Source organism: Micropterus salmoides, unplaced genomic scaffold (assembly GCF_014851395.1).
Source record: "Micropterus salmoides isolate LMB-PRFRI ecotype aquatic unplaced genomic scaffold, ASM1485139v1 Ms_hic_scaffold_2057, whole genome shotgun sequence".
NCBI lineage: Eukaryota > Metazoa > Chordata > Actinopteri > Centrarchiformes > Centrarchidae > Micropterus > Micropterus salmoides.
Genome location: NW_024041215.1, coordinates 402 through 26,951, shown reverse-complemented (window position 1 = coordinate 26,951; position 26,550 = coordinate 402). Strand labels below are relative to the sequence as shown.

The 26,550-nt window shown below is 41.2% G+C and overlaps 1 protein-coding gene across 1 annotated transcript in view; it reads left to right on the top strand.

Moving 5' to 3' along the window:
- LOC119915316 (laminin subunit alpha-2-like) overlaps window positions 1-25,693 on the top strand; it is a gene marked incomplete at its 3' end in the record, with an annotated part of 33,617 nt that extends 7,924 nt beyond the window's left edge. The window contains exons 3-6 of the mRNA XM_038734856.1: window positions 18,466-18,517; window positions 19,718-19,908; window positions 24,519-24,698; window positions 25,604-25,693. Coding sequence (XP_038590784.1) covers window positions 18,466-18,517; window positions 19,718-19,908; window positions 24,519-24,698; window positions 25,604-25,693 — 513 coding nt within the window. The remainder of the gene's footprint in view (window positions 1-18,465; window positions 18,518-19,717; window positions 19,909-24,518; window positions 24,699-25,603) is intronic.
- Window positions 25,694-26,550: the final 857 nt, after the last annotated feature.

Below are 26,550 nucleotides of genomic sequence, written 5' to 3'. Positions count from 1 at the left end.
TCTGGATTATTCCCTGTGTTTGTGGGTCACCTTGTGTTTGATGGATTTACCTCAGTTTGGTCTTACCCTTGCGCTTCCACGTAAGCTTGTTTCCGTTTGGTTTTTGAGTTAATAAATCCTTTTGAACTGCATCCTCGCTTTTGGTCTGCGTTTGGGTCCACACCTCAGCCTTCACTCAGCCAACCCATGACAAAAAGTTAGTTAGGTTTACGAGGAGATCATTGTTTGGGTTAAAATTATTAGGTAAGGTTGGGGGACCGTCATTGTCATGGTTAAATAATAAACAAGTTACTATTACTATTTTGGGGCACTTGTTGAAACGACTGATGATGCACTTAACGTTACCATAAATTGTAAGGATACTGGGCTGGTTTGGCATTAGCACTCAATGTACTGTGCAGCTTTACAATGAGATTGTTTAGACCACAGTCCAATGAGATATGTGTGTTTGGGTGATAAAGAGTCACACATAGATACACACATAATAACCACTAAACAATGAATATACAGTAAACAACTGCAAATCAGGCTTGAGGTCAATCTGCTATTACTTTACTTAATAAAGGATCATTTTAAGTCCTTTTCCGATGTAGTTGGTTGTAAAGGCTCTCATGTCCAAACATCACAAATATTAACACACACACACACATGACATTGACGAGCAGGAACTCCAACGTTGGGGGCCGATCCATTTGTCACTTTCAGTTTCGGAACTTGGAAAATAACGTCGAAAATGAGTTCCAAGTGTAAATGGAACGCACTATAAGCTAGCTCGTAGTAATGCGAGTATTACCAGACTATTAATTTTGTATTGATCAAAGTAACAGCAGATTGTCCTCACTCACTGCCATTAATGTCTGCATGTGCATGTGTGAACATGTGCATTCTTCAGTGGGTGTTTTGTGTGTGTGTGTATGTGTGTGTGTCTTGATCAGTCCGACGGAAAGCTATTTACCCTCCAGTGCACTGAATTTCCCTTGCGACCTCAGTCATCTCACTCAGAAAATGACAGTGGGCTTGTGTGTGTGTGTGTGTGTGTGTGTGGTTATCGCCTGTGACATCACCACCCTCATTTCCTCTCTTGTTATTGTTGAGCCTCTCTGGATAGAAAGACTAAATAATGAGAGAGTGGGAGCAAAGGGGCCCATGTGTGTGACTGTGTGTGAGAGAGACAGTTGATGTCTGTGTATGTTCTTCATCATTTTTAGATGAATTATTGAATTGTAACTTTGCATGCAGATACATCTGACTTTACAATCAAAGTAAAAGTCCTCTGCAGAGACCTGTTGAAGAGGGTTGAAAACCATCTCTGACTTCATGAGATTTTAGTTCCTAAATATATTTTTAAGGTTTAATTTACAGGTCTAACTTTTTTAAATTTCAAATGATCACTCTTTTGTTATTATTAGGCTGTTATACCTCCAGTCATTCAACATCAAACTAAAGGTTTTCCAGCCATGTGTCTCCAATGTGTGAAGCCTTGGGTTGCTCTAGGCTTAGGCATTAGTATGCATACACATTAAGAAATTACTAATTAATATATATTTTACCATGAGAGGTTAAACTTTCCTTGCCATGGCAACACTCTTTTGTCAGCACCAGACGGGATTCAGTTAAATTCCAGTTATTATGGAAATGCAGCAGCCATTCTGATTGACTGACAGTTTGTTTGACCTGGTTAAATCGTGCCCTGCTCTCTGGGGGGTGGGTGGAGGACCTGGCAAAGTGATCAGTGTCCCAAAAGAGGCTGTCAGTCAAATACCTCAACACATACACACAAATACACCCAAAGACCAGCTAAATGCATACATGTCATATTTGTAATTATTACGTTGAACTCCCTTAGAACAGGTGGATATATATATATATATTTTATTTTTTTTCTATATTTTATACTTCAAAGTATATATACTTCATAATAAAAACATTTTAAAAAACGCATTTATGTTGAAAGAAAGCTTCTTATGAGTGGATGTGGGAAAACATATGATGACATGGAGCATTGAGAAAATGATAATTATTGTCAACAATGATAACTGACCTTATTGCCACCAACTCTGAGTGATCAATTATATGTCCAGTTAGCCGGCTGTGTTCTGTTATATGCTTTGAGAGATTTACTTTGTTGCCCCTACAGGGAAATTCTCCTTTCTCCTGCCATCAGTGCTGTTAAGTTGAATGTGGCTTTTTACATTCTTGCCTTATTCTGCTCTTGACTCACAGCTTCAGCTTCCTATAGAACAACAAGGGGGAATCCATCCAACATAACTTTAGACTCTCCGACTTACAGATATGCTTACTTAAATTGATCATGATCCAGACAAATACTGTAATCAGCCTTTTTGGGAGTATGAAAATGAAGTATATTGCCCCTTAAATTAATTAATAATTACAACTTAATTACAACTTTCAAGCACAGGGATGTCAGACATCAACACACAAAGACCAATGAAACCAATTGCACTTACATACTATTTTTTTAATATTTATTCTTATATCCTGTAGTGGACCTAAATTTATTAGTTATGCATTTTAATAAATTTATGAGAATTGATACCCAATTATGAATTATTATTCATAAAATCAGAATTTCCTCGTAAAGGGCACCACCGGAGTTGTTATAATCCTAGAGTCTCCGGACCTCTAGGTAGTTTTGAATAATTATACAATTATTACTAGTGATCAGTTAGTTAATAATCGCTCAATTATCTTAAATCAGTCAGTCAGTCTCATATCTAAAGGGTCAATTCTCTTGGCAGGAACTATAAATAGGCAACACACACAGCTCTTGATTATATTACAGTGAATTTATTCTCTAACTAAGGTGATAAAAGATGGTTGGATACAGGGAACATAAACATTTGCTGAACAATGAGCCTGGAGGTTCGATTGTGGGAAGCATTCGACTCATACGGCATAGAAGAGCTACTGAAAGTAAACTAATGCTATATTTAGGAGTTAAAATGGACATCTGATCACAGGACGTGTGTTAAGTCTTACTGCTTGTCGACAGCCTGCTTTTGGCCTGTTGCACGGGTCCCACGCTAGCTGCCGATCCTGGCTTTTTGCTAGGGATTGTCCGGGGTTCTCCGTGTCTGATTGAAAATGCCTCCTCCGTCTGGCAATTCGGCTGTTTGCAGGTTTCCTTGGTTGTAGCTGGCGAGACCACGTGGCTTGGTCTGACCTCGGTGAAGTTGGCTCGACGAAAAAGGCTTAAAATGGAACTTGGTCGTTCCTGAATTAGTCCAGTGTAACTTAACGGACTCATAACTTTAACAAACAAAAGAAATAAAGAAAATAAAACAAACTGAAGGCAGATCGATGTCGCGGCACTTCAGGTGTGTAGCTTCAGCGAACAAAGGCCTGTTTGTTTCGCTGGCCGAGTCTGGGCGTGTTGCCTGGCGAGGCACGCCACGCGCGTGCCGAAGCATCCAGAGGGCAGAGACTAAGAGTGAAGAGTCTAGAGACTGGCGAGCAGGTCGCGTGTCGCTCTTTTGTTGCCTGGGGCGTGGTTCCCCAGGGGGCGTCTCAGGTTTCCCCAGGACTGCCTTTCTAAACTTAATGTCTAAAGAAAAGAAATCTATTTGCACGTATTATAATCAAATATTTTCCACAATCGAACCTCAATGGTTGAACGGTTGTACTGTTCTAGCATTTGGTAACAGGAAACAATTGTCACATTATTGGTCAGTATTTTTACACATTTAACCGCATTTCCGACGAGGGCATGTAATACTTATTTCGTCCACTTGGGGGAGCTCAGGTTACATGAGGAAAGCTTGGATTAAATCAAAGATCGTCTCTCCTTAGGAACCGGGGAATATTGTTGATTCATCCTTAAATTCAAGCTGGCGATTAAGAGTATAGTAAAACATTTCTTTGTCATCATTTCTAAAGGGATTTTGTAAGAAAGTATTATGAACAAGCATTGATTACATCAGATGAAGGAGTGTCTTGCTGAAAATAAAAACATTGCACAAGTAACTTCTTTTCAGCACTAATATCAACAACAGATAGCAACAACAGTTAACATAACTACTCAAATAGAGGCAAACGTATTCAGGTAACTAAAGATTTAATTAAATTTAATTAGATGCTTTGAGTCTTTTGGAGAATGCAGTCCTTTGTCATCCAAAGTTCAGTGTCTGGAACATGTCACACTTAGGTGAGACAAGGAGTATCCTTTTGATGTGGTAATAAACAAAGAATAAGGTCAGTTTCCACGGAAACGTGTGTGGTGGGGTAAGTTTTGATAGGCTGTTCAGGGAGATGCCAATGGCTGGCTCGTGTCCCTTTGTCAGTTTAACAGTCAGGCCCCGCGTTATCAGCTTCGGAATCAAAATGGTGCCAGTTTTATGGTCGGGCTAGCACTTAGAGAAAGCAACTTTGACCCCTCCCCATCTTCTCTGGGGAGGAGAAAGGAATTTAGGGTAGCTCCACATTCATTCAATATAAAATGCACAAATCCACATCGTTGTTCACTACAGTCCCCCCTTCGGCCAAAATGTTCCCTCCGATAGGTAACGTTTTGGACGCAATGAGAAACAACGTGTGGTTTGTCAGGTGCAGGTCGACTTTGTCAGGAGCTGATGATGTGTTGGTCAGCTGCTGGTCAGGTACTGATGATGGTCAGCTGCTGGTACTGATGATGCTGGTGAGGTGGAAGGAGTCAAGCAGAGCAGGCAGGTGGCAAAACACAACATCTGTGATCAGGTTGATGTCCTTCTAAGGCTACTAATTCTGCTAGTCACTTAGGGTAACCCCAATTAGCTAGTCTGAAAGTAGCAGGTGCCTGCTGTGTTACTTAATCACCTGAAACAAAGTAAAGCGGAAAATTAATTTGGGAAGCAAAACAAATATCTTAACAAATGACAAGTCGTGTGTGAGCATGACCAACATTATTTTTCTCAGAAATTCTTCGATATTCAGAACCATAACCTGCAGTGAGCTTGAGGGTTGTTTAGCTGGTTTAGGCTAACAGTCTAATCTGAGGGTCTTTCAAAACAAATTTTATAAAAGAAGCGGCTTTTAGTCCTGAGAGGAACTGTTCTGAGTGGTTTCTATTTCTGCAGTTGCTGCAAGAAGATGTCTGCTCTGGAGCAGATATTCTTAATTGGTTTAAGGAGCAATAAATTTAGACAGTAACCAGTCACCACTTGTGACTAAGTGGTCAGGTTGAGAGCGGCTCCACCTGGTGGGTGGAAATTTTTGGAAATTCTAATTTAATTGGTTAAAGACCTCCACTGGTAATTAGTGGTAGGTTTAAATTGCAACAGGGAGCACAGAATAGTGGCTAGAGCTGTGGGTGGCGGACCGAAGTAAAAGATACCTGGCTTCCAAGTTCTGTTTTACAAGGCACACACGCGAACTCTAATGACCTTTTAACCACTAGCAGCTATCGTCCCTAATTGAGGATTTCTGTTAATTATTAATTTATTAGGACGTTATCGTTCCCGACAAGTCCCATGGGATTTTTGTGAAGCTGTTCGGTCCAGAACAGGTGAATGTTTGTCTGTGACCACAGAAGGATCGGTCCAGTGGGGAGAGAACTTGTGTGCAAGTCTTCCTGTTCTCTGGCCGTCCTGTTTCCTTAGTGGAGCAGAGATGTGATGACAAACTCTGTCCCCCCTTCGGAGCTTGTTGTGAGACGCATTTTGGTCGTTATAGACTTTGCATCTTTGTGTGCTGTCTAAATTATTTTGGCCTGCGAGGAAGTTTATTTCCTCTGGCTGGTTCAGTTAGGGGTTCCCTCCTGTCAAATTGTGTCTTTGACAAGGGAAAAGAAATGCCTCTCCGTTGTAAGGAGGCTCTGTGTGATGGTTTTGCTGGTTGAGACTGGCAGCAAACCTTACAGGTTTTGATGTAGTCTGCTACATCTTTTTGCATGTTTGGCCAATATGCTACTTGTTTTAGTGCATTGTGGTTGCACTGAACCCTTTGTGGCTTTTGTAAGGTGAGTCATGGGCGTGCATGAGCATCACCCCCCTGTGGCTCTGAGGCACCACGAACGCAGGTGAAGTGCGGGCGTCTGAGACATACGAGAGAATGCCCGTGACGACACGCAAAGAAGAGCGCACCAGGTAAAGGTGTTTCAAGCCAGGGATGGAAGCAAGCTCAGTGTTGAGACAGGCTCTGCGTCAGAAAGGCAGAGGAGCATTTTGCTAATGGCGGGATCAAGAGTTTGAAGCCGAATTAGGTCAGAGTCACCAAGAGAGTCAGGGCTTGAATTTGTGGCGCAGGGGCGGCTGTCACAGACAAGCCTGCTGCCTGGGCTCTGGTGGCATCGCAAGTCATAAGGGCGGGATGGGTGGGGAGCAAATCCGCTTGGGAGTGCTGGGGTGTGTCTTTAACAGCACCCTGTTTGCCTAGTGCTGTAAACTTGGTGTCAAGTTCAGCTGTAGGATGAATATATGTGGTGTCTGACCCCCCTCTCATGCCTTTATGTAAAGTCATGGAGGATGGCTCTGGTGAAGTGTTGACAGGGAAGGCGGTGACAGTTTGTGCACCCATCTGTCTGTCATTGGTCATGTTGCCTGTGGGAACAGAGTCGCTGGTAAGCGGCAAAGAGAAAGGCTGACAGTAGCCTTTGAAGGCTCAGTGTGAATCACTTCCTTAGAGAGGTCAGGAGGCAAGGAAGAAGGCATGTGCCCCATCTCTGGAGTCTTGAGCTCACAGTCATGAGTGTCGGTGCTGATCGGCCAATCCAGTGGAGTGGTTTTGGGGATCAGTGCGTCATTTGAGGTGGTAACTAAAGCACAGAGGCGGGTTTCTCGTTCTGTGATGTATTCAGACAGTGAGATAGGCAGGGGTCGTTTCACCTGTGCCCAGATCGTCAAGTTCTGAAAGTCAAGCAGTGGCTCAAAGCGGTTAAGGAAGTCTTTGCCAATGAGTAGAGGAATGGCGTCAAATGGTGAGACATACACCGGGTGGATGAGGTCCATGGGACCGATAGACATGTGGACTAATGTCATGGCTGTCAGATTGAGGTTTTCAGGGCCGAGTGGCTGGACCTCAATGTCACAAGTCTGTAGTTCAGGTCTTTGTGGGAGCGGGTCATAGCCTGTAGCTGCCTGAAGAGGGCTGATGACATTACAGTGATGTCTGCAGCTGAATCAAGAAGTGCTTCCTGCACCAGAGTGTTTTCAAGTGTTACAGGCAGGTAGAATTTCCGTGAAACTCCCCTTTCAGTAAGGTGACACAAGAAGTGTTGGGAGGGCGGACTGCCCTGAGTGGCTTTGGACTCTGTGAGAGGATTCTCTCTTGAGTCGGACTGTACCACCAGGAGTGTCCTGGAGGGAGCGGTTCTCTCAGTCCATCTGTGTGAGCGTGTCAGTCGTTTTGACAAAGTGTCAGGAGAAGGGGACTTTGGCTTTGCAGCAGCTGCGGCCAAGTGCTCTGCCTTCTTGTCTTCCTGTTTGGACAGGGTTTGGAGCAGGCGCTTAAGCGCTGTAATTTCCTCCTTACTAAAAGTGGGTGTGTCAGACTCACTTTCAGTGTTATCGCTATTTGTGTCTCTATAGTGGGATCTCTGGAGTGTAGCTCTCTGAGATCGCCTGTCCCAATTGTTTTGGGATTGGTGATGCTTGTGTCCCCCCTTCCGTGAAAAGAGGTGGGTTTCACAGCGGTTGGGCGTGTACCTGGGCCGATGGGTTTCAGGCCTCAGATTTTGGCTCTTCTCAGACCAAGATGGCTCTGAGTGACGTCGACCATGCTCATTTTGCTGAGGCAGGCTGCACCTCTGCTTCTGGCTTGGTCTATAATTCTGGGAGGTGATGCAGGTTGACGCAGGTGTTTCAAGACCAGGAGCTCGTTTTGGCTCCACCTGTAGGGAATTGATGCTGAGAGTGAGGACACCATGGGGCTCAGGATGCCTCGTCATGGTGAGTCTCTGCTTTTCAAATCCTTTTGTAGCTAACTCGCGTAGCTGTCGACTGGTTTGGGTGCGTGGGCAGGCTGCCACACCCAGATGATGACTGGTAGTGGGGTGGAGGTTTGGATAAAAAGATATTTGAAGTTTAACTCTTCCTCCATATCGGGCTCATTTTTGGTACCAAAGTACGCTTGTCTGAGTCGGTTGTAGTACTGCTGAGGAGGTTCTGGCCTCCCTTGCTTAACAGCAAGTGCAGCTGTTAGACCTGATTGTGCTGTCAAGTCAGAATATTCCTCCACCAGTGCCTGGCAGAGCGAGTCATAATCTTGTCTGACATACCTGGGCTGGCGTTCAATAAAGCTGCTGACCTCTCGACTAGATGTCACCTTGATCAGGTAAATCTTGTCGTCAGTGGTGGCAGCAGGGAATTTCCGCAAGTAGTATTCAATATCTTTTAGATAGATACTGGTCTCATTTGAGCCTGTAGACTCAGGCTCGAAGCGTGTTATGTGGCGAGCGATTTTGTCTAAGTCCCTGTCAGAGGGGCTTAAGTCATGGTCAGCAGTGGCGGCGGATGCAGCCGAGGGGAGTAAGCCGTCTTCACCTGAGTAGGTGGAGGGCTATTTCTCTGGCGCTCTGTCATATGATCCTGTGGGATCAGTTGTGGGAGTGGTCGTGGAGACCATCCTCCTGAGGCTGGCAAAGGGGAGCAGCCTTGTCTCTCTCTGGTGGGAGTGTTTTGTAGGAGGGAGTATGTTTGGCTGTCTCACATGAGAGCTGGAACTCTCTTCTGGTATCAGCCAACTCCTCCTTGTTTTCCTGCTGTAGCGGGGATTGGGTTACTCTGTCCCTGTCCTCTAGCTGTCTTCGCATTTCTTGCATGCGTTTTTGGTCAGCTTCTCTAAGTTTGCTATAAACCTTGACTCGTAATTTTAGCTCTTTAATTTCCCCCACTGCTTGTCTAAGGAGGGTTTCTGATTGGTCAAGAGATTCAGTTGTGTCTTTAACTTTACTTTTGGTCCACTCTAACTCCTGTTCTTGCTGAAAGAGTGAGTGTTCAAGCTGATTGGTCTTTTCCTGCAGCTCAATTTTCTCCTCATCGACTCCACCCTCCTGTGGGAGGTGGCAAGGAGCTGTAGGTCAGTGATGCGTTCTTCCGCTTCACTTAGTGACTGCCTGGTGTTTTCCAGCTGCTGTTCAAGCTGGTGCGTGTGCTTAGACTGGGCAGACATTACAATAGCTAGTTTTCCTAGCATCTGGGACAAGGCTTTGTCCTTTGAGGAAGTGGCTAGAGCAGTTGTTACCAGCTCTGCAAAAATTGTTTCAAGGTTCACCGCATCGGTGCCTTGTAGTTGGCTTGAGTAGCCAGGTACCATGGTCTCTGTCATGTGGGCCAAGATGGAGTCAAAGTGTTCCAGTGGGTCGCCCCCACTGGCTGCCACTAAGCGTGGGTCTGCCATGTTCAAGGCAGGTGCTCAAGTGGTTTGGTTAAGGACTTTGCTGTGAGTCCAAATCAGACAACAAACGAGTGTGTCAACTCAGAGGATATACCTACAAATACAAAAATAAATGGGTGTTGCTTCTATAGCTTCCTGGAGCTGTTGATGTTCCTTTAAGTTAATTTGGAAGGCTGGAATCTGAAGAAAAGAAGGATCAAAATCAAATCTATGGACTCAGTTATACAATTTGCTTTAACAAAATCAGAAGTGGACTACAGGTGTTAGCTGGTACAGCAGACCTGAGCCAGTCAGTTAAACAGAGTTTCAGCTAGTGTGTTTACTAGTTGAGAAAAGGGGAATGTCAGGTTGGAGAAAGCTGACTTTCAAGTCAGACTTAAATGCCCAAACTGAAAATTCAAATTTAGGGTGAAGGCAAAAATAGGAAAATGAAATTAAATCACACTTGGGATTAAAGTTAAATGCTATAGATCAAATCAAAGTTCATGTTACAACTAGCTTGACAATCAAAGCTCAAAGTCCTTAATGATCAAAGTCAAAGTTGGGAAAATTAAAATTTGAGATTAAAAATAATTAAATTTCAAAAATCAAAGTTCAAAGGCAATGAGAATAAACTCAAAGTTCAAAGTTACATTAACAAAAATCCCAGGCTGATTAAAGTGGATTAAATAAAAAAATCAAAGCTGATTAAACTGAAGGTTTTTTAATTACCCTTGTTATCAAGTTATCAAAATTCCAATTGCTATAAAAGTCAGAGTCCAAATTACATTTATATGAACAAGGATTAAAGAAAGCCTAGTTGGAAAGCTATCAATTCAACTTATCAAGCTTAATGTAGGTTTCAGTCCAAACAACAAAAGGTTAACAAAAATTCAAATCAAGATGTTATTCTGCATTTATCTTATTTCCTGCAAGGATCAAAAATAGCACTACAGAAAAGGCTTCAAAATGACAAAGTCAAAATCAGGGATATTGCAGCAGTAATGAGAATAAAGCTTTTTATTCAAATACAGCTGGATCAAAATTAGAAAAGCGAATCTTTGAATAAAAGATTGCATCAAAATTAATAGAACTACTCAGTGTAATCCTAGGTTAGGGTACTAAATGGCTCAGTACCTTGTTACAAGCAAACACCCAATAGATCTTTAAAAGTTATTCAAGGAAAAAGGAGAGCCTGTGCTCTATCCTACACTTAAGGAGTAACACTCCTTATTAATTTAATCTGAGAGTCGACACAATGGTTTATGTGTCTCAAGTTAACAAGATCTATCACCAAAGTCTGGTTTAATTCACTCGATTCAAACGCTCATCTCTGTCACTGATGACGCTGAAGTCGATTTAATGCAGAGCATGCAATTTATTCCGCCAGCCAGTAGGGGAGCTGTGGCTCCGCCTCGGGCGCGGCCTATTTCTCAATGTAGAAGAAGAAGCGGCTTCCTCTCTGGTCCTCGGACCCAACAGCTGTTAGCTTCAGGCTAACGCAGTTAGCAAACCGTCGTTGCAGCAACGGCAGTAAATCAGAACACTGACGGACACCAGTCCCGCTCAAAATGGGGGAAGGACTCGCTCCTTTGTTTCAATGACTCAGCTTGCTTTCAAGCTTCGATTTAGCGTTAACTTAGCTCGGTAGGTACAACGCTACAGGCTAAACTCGGCGTCTTCACGCCTGTGACTCCACTGCCGGGCAGCTGTATTTGTTGAAGTAGCTAATTTCAACAGGATACCGGAGTTTTGCATATAACATAACAATCCACGGCTCAGCGCGTCAGACTGTTATTTATAGCCGCAAACAAATCACATTGGCACAGCGCAACTGTAATCTGTCTGCCTCTTATTAGGCCTTAAAATTATCAATATCGGTTAAGTTTCTCTCAACCAAAAGGGCATTTCATCCACTCGTCAGCGGAGATTGTGTGTAGCTTTAGCTCAGATTTCTCATATGGTAACGTTACAGGAATGCATTCAGTTTAACATTAGCTCGGTCCTCATAGCTCAGCTCACTACAGCTCTGTACTGAACAACAAAGAATGATGGCCGCGGCCAAACAAGTTGCACAAAGCATTTCATTTCACAACAAAGAACACGATCAAAACTCACACACACTTTCATCACTAACGTTAAGTTAAGAGGGAAGACAGGAGAGTTTCTAGGGAGCAACTTACTGGGCGATAATTATTTCAGTGGCAAAATTTTGGAGGGAAAATTTCTGGGACTCTTAATAACTTCTCTGCATCAGGGCTGTGTGTATAGTCTATTATTATAGTATGTCACAAGGCCTCACACGGGGCACCATTATGTAGTGGACCTAAATTTATTAGTTATGCATTTTAATAAATTTATGAGAATTGATACCCAATTATGAATTATTATTCATAAAATCAGAATTTCCTCGTAAAGGGCACCACCGGAGTTGTTATAATCCTAGAGTCTCCGGACCTCTAGGTAGTTTTGAATAATTATACAATTATTACTAGTGATCAGTTAGTTAATAATCGCTCAATTATCTTAAATCAGTCAGTCAGTCTCATATCTAAAGGGTCAATTCTCTTGGCAGGAACTATAAATAGGCAACACACACAGCTCTTGATTATATTACAGTGAATTTATTCTCTAACTAAGGTGATAAAAGATGGTTGGATACAGGGAACATAAACATTTGCTGAACAATGAGCCTGGAGGTTCGATTGTGGGAAGCATTCGACTCATACGGCATAGAAGAGCTACTGAAAGTAAACTAATGCTATATTTAGGAGTTAAAATGGACATCTGATCACAGGACGTGTGTTAAGTCTTACTGCTTGTCGACAGCCTGCTTTTGGCCTGTTGCACGGGTCCCACGCTAGCTGCCGATCCTGGCTTTTTGCTAGGGATTGTCCGGGGTTCTCCGTGTCTGATTGAAAAACCTCCTCCGTCTGGCAATTCGGCTGTTTGCAGGTTTCCTTGGTTGTAGCTGGCGAGACCACGTGGCTTGGTCTGACCTCGGTGAAGTTGGCTCGACGAAAAAGGCTTAAAATGGAACTTGGTCGTTCCTGAATTAGTCCAGTGTAACTTAACGGACTCATAACTTTAACAAACAAAAGAAATAAAGAAAATAAAACAAACTGAAGGCAGATCGATGTCGCGGCACTTCAGGTGTGTAGCTTCAGCGAACAAAGGCCTGTTTGTTTCGCTGGCCGAGTCTGGGCGTGTTGCCTGGCGAGGCACGCCACGCGCGTGCCGAAGCATCCAGAGGGCAGAGACTAAGAGTGAAGAGTCTAGAGACTGGCGAGCAGGTCGCGTGTCGCTCTTTTGTTGCCTGGGGCGTGGTTCCCCAGGGGGCGTCTCAGGTTTCCCCAGGACTGCCTTTCCTAAACTTAATGTCTAAAGAAAAGAAATCTATTTGCACGTATTATAATCAAATATTTTCCACAATCGAACCTCAATGGTTGAACGGTTGTACTGTTCTAAGCATTTGGTAACAGGAAACAATTGTCACATTAGTGGTCAGTATTTTTACACATTTAACCGCATTTCCGACGAGGGCATGTAATACTTATTTCGTCCACTTGGGGGAGCTCAGGTTACATGAGGAAAGCTTGGATTAAATCAAAGATCGTCTCTCCTTAGGAACCGGGGAATATTGTTGATTCATCCTTAAATTCAAGCTGGCGATTAAGAGTATAGTAAAACATTTCTTTGTCATCATTTCTAAAGGGATTTTGTAAGAAAGTATTATGAACAAGCATTGATTACATCAGATGAAGGAGTGTCTTGCTGAAAATAAAAACATTGCACAAGTAACTTCTTTTCAGCACTAATATCAACAACAGATAGCAACAACAGTTAACATAACTACTCAAATAGAGGCAAACGTATTCAGGTAACTAAAGATTTAATTAAATTTAATTAGATGCGTTGAGTCTTTTGGAGAATGCAGTCCTTTGTCATCCAAAGTTCAGTGTCTGGAACATGTCACACTTAGGTGAGACAAGGAGTATCCTTTTGATGTGGTAATAAACAAAGAATAAGGTCAGTTTCCACGGAAACGTGTGTGGTGGGGTAAGTTTTGATAGGCTGTTCAGGGAGATGCCAATGGCTGGCTCGTGTCCCTTTGTCAGTTTAACAGTCAGGCCCCGCGTTATCAGCTTCGGAATCAAAATGGTGCCAGTTTTATGGTCGGGCTAGCACTTAGAGAAAGCAACTTTGACCCCTCCCCATCTTCTCTGGGGAGGAGAAAGGAATTTAGGGTAGCTCCACATTCATTCAATATAAAATGCACAAATCCACATCGTTGTTCACTACAATCCATATCACTGAATATTGTAGCTTTAAACTTAAAGGGAGCTCTGAAGCTGAAGCTCTGCCCCTCAAATTTCAAACTGCTCTTGAGACTTTTTTCTCTTTGGCTGTTTCTTGGCCATCTCTCCTTCTTGACATTGCTCGGAGGCCAGCATGTTCGAATGTGCTGGTATATAGAACTCTCTCTCCCACTGCTCCTGTGCACAAGCACTAATGCCACCTGTTGGCTGGAACAATGTTGTTTCAGAGCACACACAAAATGGAAAGCTAGCAAACCATGAGGAAATATTTGCTGAATTTAACCAAAAGTGTTACCCTTTACTACTACTTACCCTTTAAATCTTCAACTTAAAAAAATCACAGCCTAATTTACTACAGTCTACAGACAGTGGCCTGGTCAAGGACACCTTAATAGGGCAAATGTTTGAGCCTGGAGTCCATTGGCTTTTGAAATCAGTCCTTATAAGGAGTCAGTGAGCCTGTACCTACCATAGTTATAGCTTTATAAAATATGCCTGAAAGAAAATGTTTTCTTTCAAGCATATATTTATGCATATGTGTGTATATGTATGGTCAGAGCTTTTAAAAGCAGAAAAATATCTTATTCATTACAGAGAGAAGGTAAATGAAACATCTGCTCTGCCCAATGAAACATTGTTGGTCTATGTTAGACAGTAGCTCAGGCCAAAGCAAGAATGTGGGAGAGATTGCAGCATCTGGTGTTTTGTACAGACTAAAGCCTATTTAAAAAGCTTAAGGCCAAATTACGACCAAGTCTGTGAGCGAGCGTGTTTGTGTATGCATTTGTTTTATTTGTGTGTGTTTTTGGCAGTTCAGACAGAGGCAGACTTAAAGAGAATAGAATTCAAATACTGTTACACACCAGACCAGATTTCTCAGTTTTATCCAGAGGCCGTCTTTATATGCTGCACTCCACTGCAGCCTCTCCGCTGTTTAGGTCGATGTGAAAATGCAAAAACAGTTATATTTCATATTATTGTTCTTGCAATTTCATTAAATGTTGAACTCTGTTTTAATGTATTTGCTGCAGAGCTGTCAAGAAACTGTCATTCAAAATGCTGCAGCATCCAAAACAGCTCTCCAAATTGTTTTTAGTGGCAGCTGAGCAATGAGATGACTGTTTGGCTCCAGTGAATATCTCCTGCCTGTTTGCCTGCACTAAGTTTGGCAGTCAGGGATGCATGAGGATTCACACTATGTAAAAATGGGCCAAAAGCTACTTTATTAGTCCAGTGAGATGTTAACACATTTTCATTTGAAGTCACAGTAAATTTTAACAAGTCTGCATACCAGGTCTGTTGCGCTGATGGCATTTCCACCTGTCTGTCTGCATGTCGGCATGTGTTTATGTCTAGATCGCAAAACAAAAAATAATTAAATTTGTTTATGTTTATGTTTTTTGTCAGTGTTTTCAATTCTTTGTGTCTCATTCAGATCTTATTCCACTTTGTTTCTGGCCAGTTTTTTGTGCTTTTGTGCACAAATCCTGCTATAATTAGCTGGAGCACTAACTGGAATTGGAGTTTGATGCCTGTTTATCAGGCCAGAGAGATTTTAACACGTTTCCATGCGAATGGCCTGTAAACACCAGCTGTTCAGTAAAACCGCTGTCACTTTGTGTCCAAATCACGTTGAGACAAAATGGATTCTTCACAGTCCATTTAATTGTAGGCAACCCAACCATACTGGACACAGGGCTTAAATGGGTTGATTGAGCATTAAAATAAACATTTTAAGTGCTCATTTGGCTGTTATGCTCAAATATCAGCCAATGGCGGTTCCCTTGCATATCATGATTATTTCCCGTCAAATGTGTAAGAGTGCTTGCAATAAAATGCTAGAGAACTATGTGGAAATGAACATTCATTGTATTAAAAAACACTTGTGAGATATAAAAATAGCAGCCACTTTTCTGGAGATATACACAATTTTGTAGCCTTTATAGACTTACTGAATAATTTACATCCACTCCTCTGCGATCTCAACATTTCTATCTGAAGTAATGTGCAATATAAAAATAAGCAAATTCAGTCAGTTGTTTATTTTAGATTCACAGAATTATTCATCAGTGCAAAAACAAAGTACAGATAAGAGAGTACATTATGTCATCTGGGGATAAATGAGGAACCGATTGTTTCACTCTTTAACTTAACCACTTTAAAGTCCAACTAAACTTTTTTTACAGCATGCAGATCTGCTTTGTGCTCTCCTTTGGATATAAAACAAGTACTCACAAGAAATAAATTAATATTTGATACTTTATGGTTTCAGAAAGAAAGTTTCATGCCTTTGTTTGTGCATTACCCAGTTGGCACGTTGGGATGCCGTTTCCTTTTCTATGTAGACCTTCTTTGCATATAGTTTCATTTAATTTCATTTTGCAGTAGTAATCTCACCTGTCATAGTCTGATAATGAAACTAACAGCTAGACACCAGCCTACACAGGAGGCGTTTAAGCAGCATTTCTCAATAGAAAAATTGTCTTATATGCTTTAGTTATTAGCTTAAGTTTATTGACATTGTGATTCATGCCCCTGTTAGCTCGGCTGTCAATCAAAGACAATACAGACACACCCAAATTGCGGCTTGAAGGCGAAAGGAGCATTTCTATTGTTTCTCCAAATATTTATTTAAATAATATAAAGTATTTAAAAAATTGTCATAATTTTGATTGTAAAAAGGAGATTTCCGTTCAATCAATCTGTCCTATAAGGGAAGTGACCAAGACTGGACTTGTCTTGAAATGTCTTTACTCTGTAGTAATAATACTGTATTATTGTATTAGATACTATTGTGTTGTATATATTACGTGAGGTATGTGAGATGACATTTTGTTTGCTTCATTCTAACGCAAGGCCTCAAATGTAACCTGATGAAACCTGCAGACACCCTGCTAGTTTGAGCTTATAGCTTAAGCTCAAAATTGCCAAACCAAGCTGCAAAAATCTGTTTGAAAAAGAATCCAGCCAATTAAATTTTATGCCAAAGGCTTATTATATGATCTGTTCGTGACATAAACTCATCATAAACAAACCTACCTGAAATTTAATATCATGGGTGCAAGATAAACATTTATTTATTGGCTGTGTGATTTCTTGCAGGATAGTGTTGGTGTGTTTATTTGTTCATGCTGTCTTGAGCTTTAGAGGCAAAATCTCTCATCTGATCCACATCTGATCAAAACATAGAATATGATGCACTGCAACCACACACACACACACACACACACACACACACACACACACGCACACTGCATTAGTTAGCTGTGTTCATCTATGTTTAGCTGCTGGAGCTGCCTAGCTGTCCCAAAGCTGTCACCATATTACAAGCTACCACTGAGAGCTCTCTTATAGACTCAACACACACACACACACACACACACACACACTCTCTCACTCTTTCACACACATGTGCGTGCGCACACACACCATCCCATCCTCGGTGTGAATACAGGTAACATTGACTCTTTGTAGTAGGTTTGAATGACTGCTATAAGGTTACCCTGAAATACACTTTCTCGCACGCACACACAGTAGCTTTCTCCCTATTCTAATTGCTGCAATGTGACACTGCTTCCCACATTACGAGAAGAAAGAGAGATATACTCAGAGAGAAAGGACAAAGTGAAAGACGGGGTGGTGAAGACAGACAAAGTCAACATTTGACCTTCATCCAATGTTTTTTTGACTGTCTTGTTGGTGATCAAATTGAAGGAAAGTCAGTCTAAACAAAGATCATTGTATTTTATTGACAAACATCTGGTAGTTTCAGCATTTATTCTGTGTATTAAAAAGGTGAAGATGAAGATACATCAGTAATAAAATCCAGATAAAAATCTGATAATAAACATACTGTATGTAGCCCTCACATTCACCAAAGTTTTTAGTTACTTCACAGTCCTCCCCATTTTCTTTTACAACTTCTACTGACTTATGCACAGTCTGGACTATAATCACCAAGAGTGGACCCTGTTTACTTTTGTAGCAGTAAATTGAACAATTTTTATATGTGTGAAAACGTCACTCCCTATCTAACATATAGTGACCTATAGGCTATTTGCCATATGCAGATTCTGAGTGTGAAATGTCTGCACTATACAGTGCCCTCAAAAATTCTTACAATGATACAAAATAAAGCATTATTGGCATATTGGCATATTTTATGCTTGACATTACACCTGTTAGTGTCAGAAATCTAAAGTAACTGCACACTACAGAGAAAACAGCAGTGACTATTATATAGGGAGTAGTGAGTGAGTAAACAATGGAGTAATTTCAGACACAGCTATAATATCTGTGTGACAAGTTAGTGAATTTAAACCAGTCTAACCTTTTCAAAAGGTCCACGTATTCGTTTTGTTGAAACTACACTCAGATATCCAACGAAGGTTAAAATCAAGGGCAACTGGACTTGGTTGAACATACTGGAAGACGTTTCGTCCCTCATCCAAAGGACTTCTTCAGTTCTGACTGACTGGCAGGGAAACTCAGCTATTTAACCTCAGTGGGTAAACTTGGGTCATAATTTTTTGTTGTGTTTTGTGGGGTGGTGATGGCGCATAGATAAGACCCGGGTTCGATTCCCACTGTGAGACATCCACCATTGTGTCCCTGAGCAAGACACTTAACCCCTAGTTGCTCCAGAGGTGTGCGACCTTTGACATGTATAGCAATTGTAAGTCGCTTTGGATAAAAGCGTCAGCTAAATGTAAATGTGTACATTAAAAGTATTGGTGAACTGAATTTAGGGGAGGAGGGGTTCACCCCCCCCTTTTTTTGAAACCAAAGTTTCTACAGGTGCTTGAATATTACAGGTTGTCTCTGTCTCTATGTTTTCCAGGTTTTCCAGATCGCCTATGTGATTGTAAAGTCAGCCAACTCACCTCGCCCAGGTAAGCATTGTGCCTCATAATTTGTATTTAGGCAGCCCATCAAATTTCCAGGTTTTAACTACTTTTATTATTATAAAATGAAACAGTGACTTTTGATTATGATTTTGATTGAAGAGCCAGATACCGCCTTATTTTAGTCTGTGTCTAATTAATGTTTACATACAGTAAGTAATCCACAAGTAATTTGAAAGAGCAAGATTCCGCTCAATAAACTGAATTTTTACTTTAGTCTTTAAAGTTCTTTATGTGCAGATGTTTCTTTGAGTTTAAAACACAGCATCCAAAACATCAACAATCCTTATGATTTATTATCTCTAAATGTTACTATGCGTTACTCTCAGTAACTGTCTTCTGCTTTCACTATGCATGTAGGTTCACAGCTAAGCAGCGAGCTAGACATGCTTCCCATAAAGGTTAAAGACAGCAGTTGGCCTTTGAGGTTTTTACTGGAAGCAATTTTGTGAAACTGTGAGAAGTGTTTTAACATTCTTCTTCAGTATATTTCATATTAAAATTCAGAACTTTTGTATTCATGTTTTTTAATTGTATTTTTTATATCAACAAACAAAGTGGGACAGGAACCATGTCTTTGCTAAATTGAGTCTGATTGTCTCTTGGCAGGAAAACTCATGAATATCACTAAGTGAAGTTGATCATGCAACGAGCATGACCTGATCCATGTGTTCATAAGTAGACATAACAATAAAACAACATGAAAAGATTTGAGAGCAAATTTTTGGTTTACACATCCCTTTAAACCTTTTAAAAACAAAGACAAGGTTAATGGTGACTGGATAAAAATATTTGAAAATTAGGTTTAAAATGCATAAAGATGGCCTGATTTTGTGCATCAGCTAATGTTAATGCTAAGTTTTAAATAAAAGAAATATAACTGGCATATCTTTATAGGTTTTTGGTGTTTCATAGTGCCGTCTAATTTGCTTATTAGATTTTTCCATTAACTGGATTCCCTTCACTTTATATTCAATCAGTTCAGGAGGTGGACTATCAGGTGGTTCTAAGCTGTCAAGAAATATGTGGAATTGAGTGTTCTGTCAATTTTCTATGTATTTTAAGTAGGGTGACCTAAACACAGTCTTGGATGTCCATCATTATTTTTATTGATATTTTTTCCTTTGCACATGACACGTTTGAAGCATTTCATTTCATTATTTTCTTCACCAATACTTTTGTCCACAGGCAACTGGATCTTAGAGCGTTCAATAGATGGTGTGACCTTTGAACCCTGGCAGTACTTCGCCATCACAGACACAGAGTGCCTGACAAGGTTCAACATTAATCCACGGACAGGACCTCCATCCTACACCAGAGATGATGAAGTTATCTGCACATCTTTTTATTCAAAGATTCACCCTCTGGAGAACGGAGAGGTAACACTTGTAGCTATAGAAGAAGTTGTTACACTGCCAATGTAATCTATAGCTGAGTTGGGTTTAGTTTTAGATGGTGAAATCAGAGACTGCACAAGACACAAGACTCCGGTAAGACCAGAGGAGGCAGACTTTGTATTTATATAAATGATGCTTGGTGATCAAACACATTCAAAGTGAGTGCACAACGTTTTCCAGATGTGGAATTTTTATTGTTAAGATGTCGACCATATTACCTGCCCAGAGAATTCACCATTATTTTTGTTGCTGCTGTTTACATCCCTGTAGATGTAATTAATCAAAAAGACCTCTGAACAGTTTTACCTAAACTCCACCAGGGGAACAAATACATTAGACTATGTTTCCATGATTATTCATGGGCAGTTACAGTGCCCTCCTACATCCTAAGACCATATTTCCCTGCTTCTCCTGCCTATTTACACTCAGCTGATAAAAAGTTTGTGAACAGATGAGGTTATAGCAGCTCTACAGGACTGTTTTGAGTGCACAGACTTGTACATGTTCAGAGAGGCCGCCACCCAGTGGAACCACATCAATCTTGTGGAATATACAGCAACATTTACGTCATACATCAGCAAATGTTTTGATGACGTGGTGATCACTAACACAGTAAAATCACTCCCCAACCAGAAAGCCTGGATGAATGGAAAGGTGAGGGCTCTATCCAAAAAAGCTGCCTTTCAGTCAGGTGATAAGGAAGCATACAGCACCGCCAGAGCGAGAGCAAAAGCCAGCATCAGTGAGGCAAGCGGAGACACAGCAGATATGAGAAAGAGACCTCAACACCAACAACACCAATAATATGCGGCAGGAGATCAAAAACATCACAGGCTACAAAAGCAGGAGCGCCTCCATCATGTCCACGTTACCAGATGAGCTAAACACATTTTATGCTCGCTTTGATCTCCTCAACAAAGAGTCAGCTGTAAAGTCCACTCTACCTCCAGAGGACCGGCCACTGTCAGTATCCACAGCAGATGTGAGAAGAATCCTGCTGAGAGTGAATATAACTAAAGCTGCTGGGCCTGATAACATCCCTGGCCGTGCACTAAAAACATGTGCCAGTCAGCTAGTTGATGTTATTACTGACATTTTTAACATATCACTGTTACAATTGACAATGATATGTTAGAAAGGTGTCTTCTGCTCAACAAGATCCAGGGAGGCCAGATAGGTGAGAATCATTTTGCTGATTAAGCTGAGCCAAAGAGCTGATTATTGATTTTCGGAAAAAGGAGGCAAAGACACACACCCCTGTCTACATCAGGGAAGCTGAGGTAGAGCAGCTGAACAATTTTAGGTTCCTGGGAATCAGCGTCACAGAGATCCTGACATGGTCATCTCCATGCTTGTTAAGAAAGCTCAGAAACTGCTGCATCTCTTAAGGAAGAAGGCAAAATTCCCTTGCCAAGTTCTTAACTTTTACAGAGGAACATTAGAAAGCATCCTGACTGGAAACACCCCAAACTGGCATTGGATGTGCATGGCCCAGAACAGGAGGGCTCTGCACCACTCCGAAGATCCTTGGTACCCATCTACCAAGCCCCAGTGATATCGGTGAGCTGAGGTGCCTGGCAGACCCCAAAGGATACATACCCACCACAGCCTGTTCACCCTGCTGCCGTCTGGCAAGAGAAACAGAAGGATCTGCTGTTGTACCACCAGACTCCAGAGCAGCTTCTTCCCTCAGGCTGTGTGACTCCGAAATTCACCCTCAGCACTGCACCATGTAAAATAGTTGTATTTCCATGACTTATTTATTCACCCATCTATTTATATTATTTTTGTATATAACGTTTGTGTTTGTAAGTAGCATAAAGGGAGCTACAACTTAAACATGTTATATGAACTTGTGTTGTAACATACTAAATAAATCTACTGTACGTTGTTAGCAGACAGAGAAGGCAAACAAATCCAAACAGGTACAATAGCAGGCAGTCATGTGGGCAGGAAAAATCCAAGGCTGAGATCAAAAGCAGACAGGCTGAAACTGAATGGCTATAAGATAATCTGGAAAAGAGATGATCTCCACCGGTATGTGGACTGAGTGACTGAAAGGGAATAACAGAGGTTGGAACTAGAAGTGATGTTGCTACAGTAGCAGACATGAATAATAAACAGATAATGTGAAATAAATTAAGATGACACCAAAATCAAAAGTCGTTATATAAAAGCTCATAAAGACATCACTGTAGTCCTGTATTGAGCAGGATAAATAATGAAATACTAAATGTTTTCAAATTAATACGTAGATTGGAACTGTTTTCTAATAAGTGGATATATTTCTTTTCACATGTGCACAACTGTTAATATAATGTAACCAGTGATTGGAAATTGTGTTCCAATTTACTGAAAACACACACACACACACACACACACACACTGACACACACATCTTGCCCACCACTGTTTACTGTTATGTTCCTTTGATCAGCTGTGTGTGATTGCACCCAGTGAGAACAGAGGGCCAAGCTTGCTATAACTGACATTAATGAAGAGAAAGAGGACTGTGGAACACACAAACAAACACATACACACACACATGCAGTAAAAAACAAACTAATCACACATCTACATCTCCCACACAAGCCTCTAATTGTAGATGTCTGTCTGAATATGTGTACGCATGTACATGTGCTGGTGTGTGTGTGCTCTTACACGTCTGCATGCATGTGTGTTTGTTGTGTGTCTTTCGTGTTTATAATGTATGTGTGTCTGTGTCCTGCGGGGGTGTGCTAGAGGGGTGCGAGCTGGGAGATGTCAAGAGCGGCAAGTAACGACGGAGGTGTCTGAATGTGTGTGGGTGCGTATGGTGTGTGTGTGTGGGGGGTTGACAGCTCCCTAGCCGTCTGATCACAGTGAAACCATAATGAGTTGTAGGCGATGTGTTACAGCATCGCACACACATTCACAATGTCACCCCACCACTCATCACACACGCACACATACACAACTATCTCCTTCACTACTGCGTTAAGTGTGCAGCTTACACCCATCAAGTCTTCCCCCTTGACACACACACACACACACACACACACACACACACGGTCAGCCCACTCTGTAGACTTTTTTGCAGATGCCAAATGTTGCTTTTGGCCACATTAGTGAGACAGACAGATGGACAGACAGGCAGGCAGACAGAACCTCACACTCCTTATGTGGCTGTTTGTTGATTATTGTTACAGAATTTAAATTCAGTCTCATTCTTCTACATATATACAAAGGCAGTTACAATATAAAAATTAAATTTCTTTGGTAGACAAAATTAAAATGTCTTCCAGTGTCCATGTTATGAGGCATCCTGGTGAAGAAAAGCAACATACTCTGTGGATAGAAGAAGTCTCGTTTTGCATCACGGTAATCTTTCTGATGTTGGTGCAGATCACCTGCTCAATCAGTGAGAGTAAAAACAGGTGTGCATGATTAGGTCCTCTAAAGTGATTGACTCAGCACTGTCACAATGTTGAAGAAAGGGTAAATTCTGGTTAAGTTGGCCCTCTAAAGAGTGGATGATCAATTGTGTTTTGTCTGCAGTAACAGGAATATTAAATGAACGCTTTGTTCTTGTTGTGCAGTCATTTTTGTATCAGTTTAACTCACCCTGTGTAAACTGAGCAGATGGTTTGTTCCAGCTTGGTGAGACTGAAAAGGTTAAAGGCAAGTCACTGGTCTGTTGTGGTAGGAGGGTAGGTTGCAGCTTGCTGTAAGGCTGCAGATGATTCTTTTTGCTACTGCTATAGACCTTCCAGGTTTTTTTCTGTTTCATTTATATTTTTGTGAAGAAACACCCTCTTCTTCTGTGTCTCCCGGTAGTCCTTTAATGCTGTATATTTGTTCTTTCTCCTCAACCATTTTAAAATGTGTATATTTTCAATCAAAGGTCTTTAAAGCATCTTTTTGAACATCAGTTATATTATTGTCTAATTAAATGTTGTGTAGTACAAATACTGAAAAAGTATTCATTTGCCAAAGTCTTGACTTTAAAATTTAATTAAAAATGTGTCTTAAACAATGTTTCCTGTAAGAAAAGGGTTGTTGCTACCCCTCCTCTTCTTTTTGATTTGTTGTCTGTTTTGGTTTCACTGAAGAGGCTTTTTGCTCCTTCCACCATCTGCCACTGTGAGAAACTTAAAGCACCTTTTAAAGTTCCCATATTATGCACAATGTACTTTTTCATGTCTTTTTCAACATAAATGTGTCCCTGGTGTGTCTAAAGATCCCCAAACTGTGAGAAATAAACATCCTCTCTATTTTTCTACTGCTCAGTCTTTCAGTGAATGTGTTTGCAAACACTGTTTGAATTTGGAACGTGGGCTTTTAGGGAGAGGAGCCTTAAACAGATGGGAGCTAAAACGTTTGTTGTTCAGACAGAGCCTGAATAGAGATGTTAAAGCAATGGACAGTTTGAGAAAAATAATGTTGTTTCTTTTAACTTTAAAGACTGAAAACATTTTCTAGTAGACACCCAAAATAAAAGTGTGAACCTGCAAATGAGCATAATATGGCACCTTTAATGTTTGTCTTGGGACAATGTCATAGTTGAACTCTGCTGTTAAGATGACAGTATTTACTTGTCTGTCTGTCTGTAGATCCACGCTTCTTTGATCAATGGTCGTCCCAGTGCAGATGACCCCTCCCCGACCTTGCTGAACTTCACCTCTGCCCGTTACATCAGGTTGGTGTTTCAGCGAATCAGAACGCTGAACGCCGACCTCATGACTCTGACACTCAATGACCCAAGAGATATCGATCCCATCGTGACTAGACGGGTGAGGCACCTCACTTTTTCCTGTCTTTTCTCTTAAAAATTATAAGTATCTGCCAGGGTGATGACAAAAGTAAGAAATAATCTCATCATTTTAAAATGATGGTAAGTCAAAGTTATGACTAGTATCTCTGAATTGTGATTAGGTGTGTCAGAGATCTCAGTCACAACTTACAAGGTTACAATATTACTCAAAGTAATGTTTGAAGAAATGGCTAAAGGTTTAACAGTGAGATAGCAAGTTGTAATATTTGCATTTATTACCAGGTCTGATAATTAAGATACTATCTCATAGGTTTGAGTCATAATGATCAGATATTAAATCATCATATGACTCAGTATTACAAGATATAATGCTTCACAATATTGACTCTTTCACTGCTAAAAAATATAATAATGGCAGAAATTTCATTGTAGCCATATGATTGGTTAAATCTGATCAACTGTTACAAAATGCGTATCATAATAAAAGTCACTACTGTACTATATGGGGCATCGGTACAGGTTTTGACCTCACGTTACAGTAGACTCAGTAATGTCGAAATGTTATTTTTTTTGTTAAAAGTGAAACTAAATCAGCTGAAATGAAGGCAACAGCATTTGCAACTGAGACATTGTGATTTGAAGTGTTTTGTGTGATTGAAGAAGCGGAGCCCTGTGAAGGTGGGCGGCTGTAGCTCCGGATGTAGAGTGTGTGAGTTTGTGGAATGTATGAATGAGAGGCAAATTACAAGCGCTTTGAATAAAAGCACTATATAAATACTGCCATTTACCAGTACTGCTGTTCAACATATCACCATCATTGTTGGTCAGGACATCCCTTTTCAAGCATAATCACCACTTAAACTGCTAATATGCTCATTAATGCTGTCATACTCATTATAACGTGTTTTCTCTCTCTCTTTTCAGTACTACTATTCTATTAAGGACATATCAGTCGGAGGGATGTGTATCTGTTACGGACACGCCAAAGCCTGTCCACTCAACACTGTTACAAAGGTAAAATACTTAACTCTCTCCCAACTCTGTTTTCTCAATCTACATAACAATAACATCAAGGTAATTACCATTACCTCCATACTGAACAGAAGCAAAGAGCACCTCAGGCACCAGCTTTTTATCTGCTGCCTTATATCAAACTGCCTGTGTTTGTGTGTTTTGTGTGTCTGCCTGTCTGCAAGGGACACAGGTGACCCAGTGAAGCGTTGTCTCCCATGTCACTTCAAACACTAGAGTGTTTGATACCAGACACCTGATCTTTCTCTCTCTCTCGCTTAACCACACCACACACAGTCTCGTGTCCTTTACATGTCCTGAGGCTGAACCACGAAGACTAACTCAGATGTGACACAGGTGTCTGGTCCCTTGGTGATGTTGTCATTTACAAGTGATGTCACTGATGTGTAAAGAGCTCTAGTTTCTTCTTTGCTCCTTTTCTTCTTCCGATCTCTAAGGGCCATGTTTAAAGAGGTATTTGAACTGGGAAAAAAAGCAGTTCTAGGGTCTTTATTTACCATACTATACCATTTCTACCTACCACCCAAAAAGTCCCTGCTTGGGGGGTAGTACTTTCCGAAAGTACCGGTACTTTTGGGGGGTGGGTCTATCTTGCAGTGATTTTCTGAATGGGAGTAGAGACTACTGGTTTTAAATCGAGCATGTCGGCTGTTTTTCTACAACTGCTCCTCTCTTTTCCACAGCTGTTTGCAACCAATAAATCACAATCAACAATCAGATAGCACACAAGTCTCGCCGATGTCTGCCTGAGATCATATGTGGCATTACATTTATTCCTCGGAAACAGTAGCCAGCGTGCAGCGGTGTGTTTACAGCGACAACTGATGGATTAGGCTTAA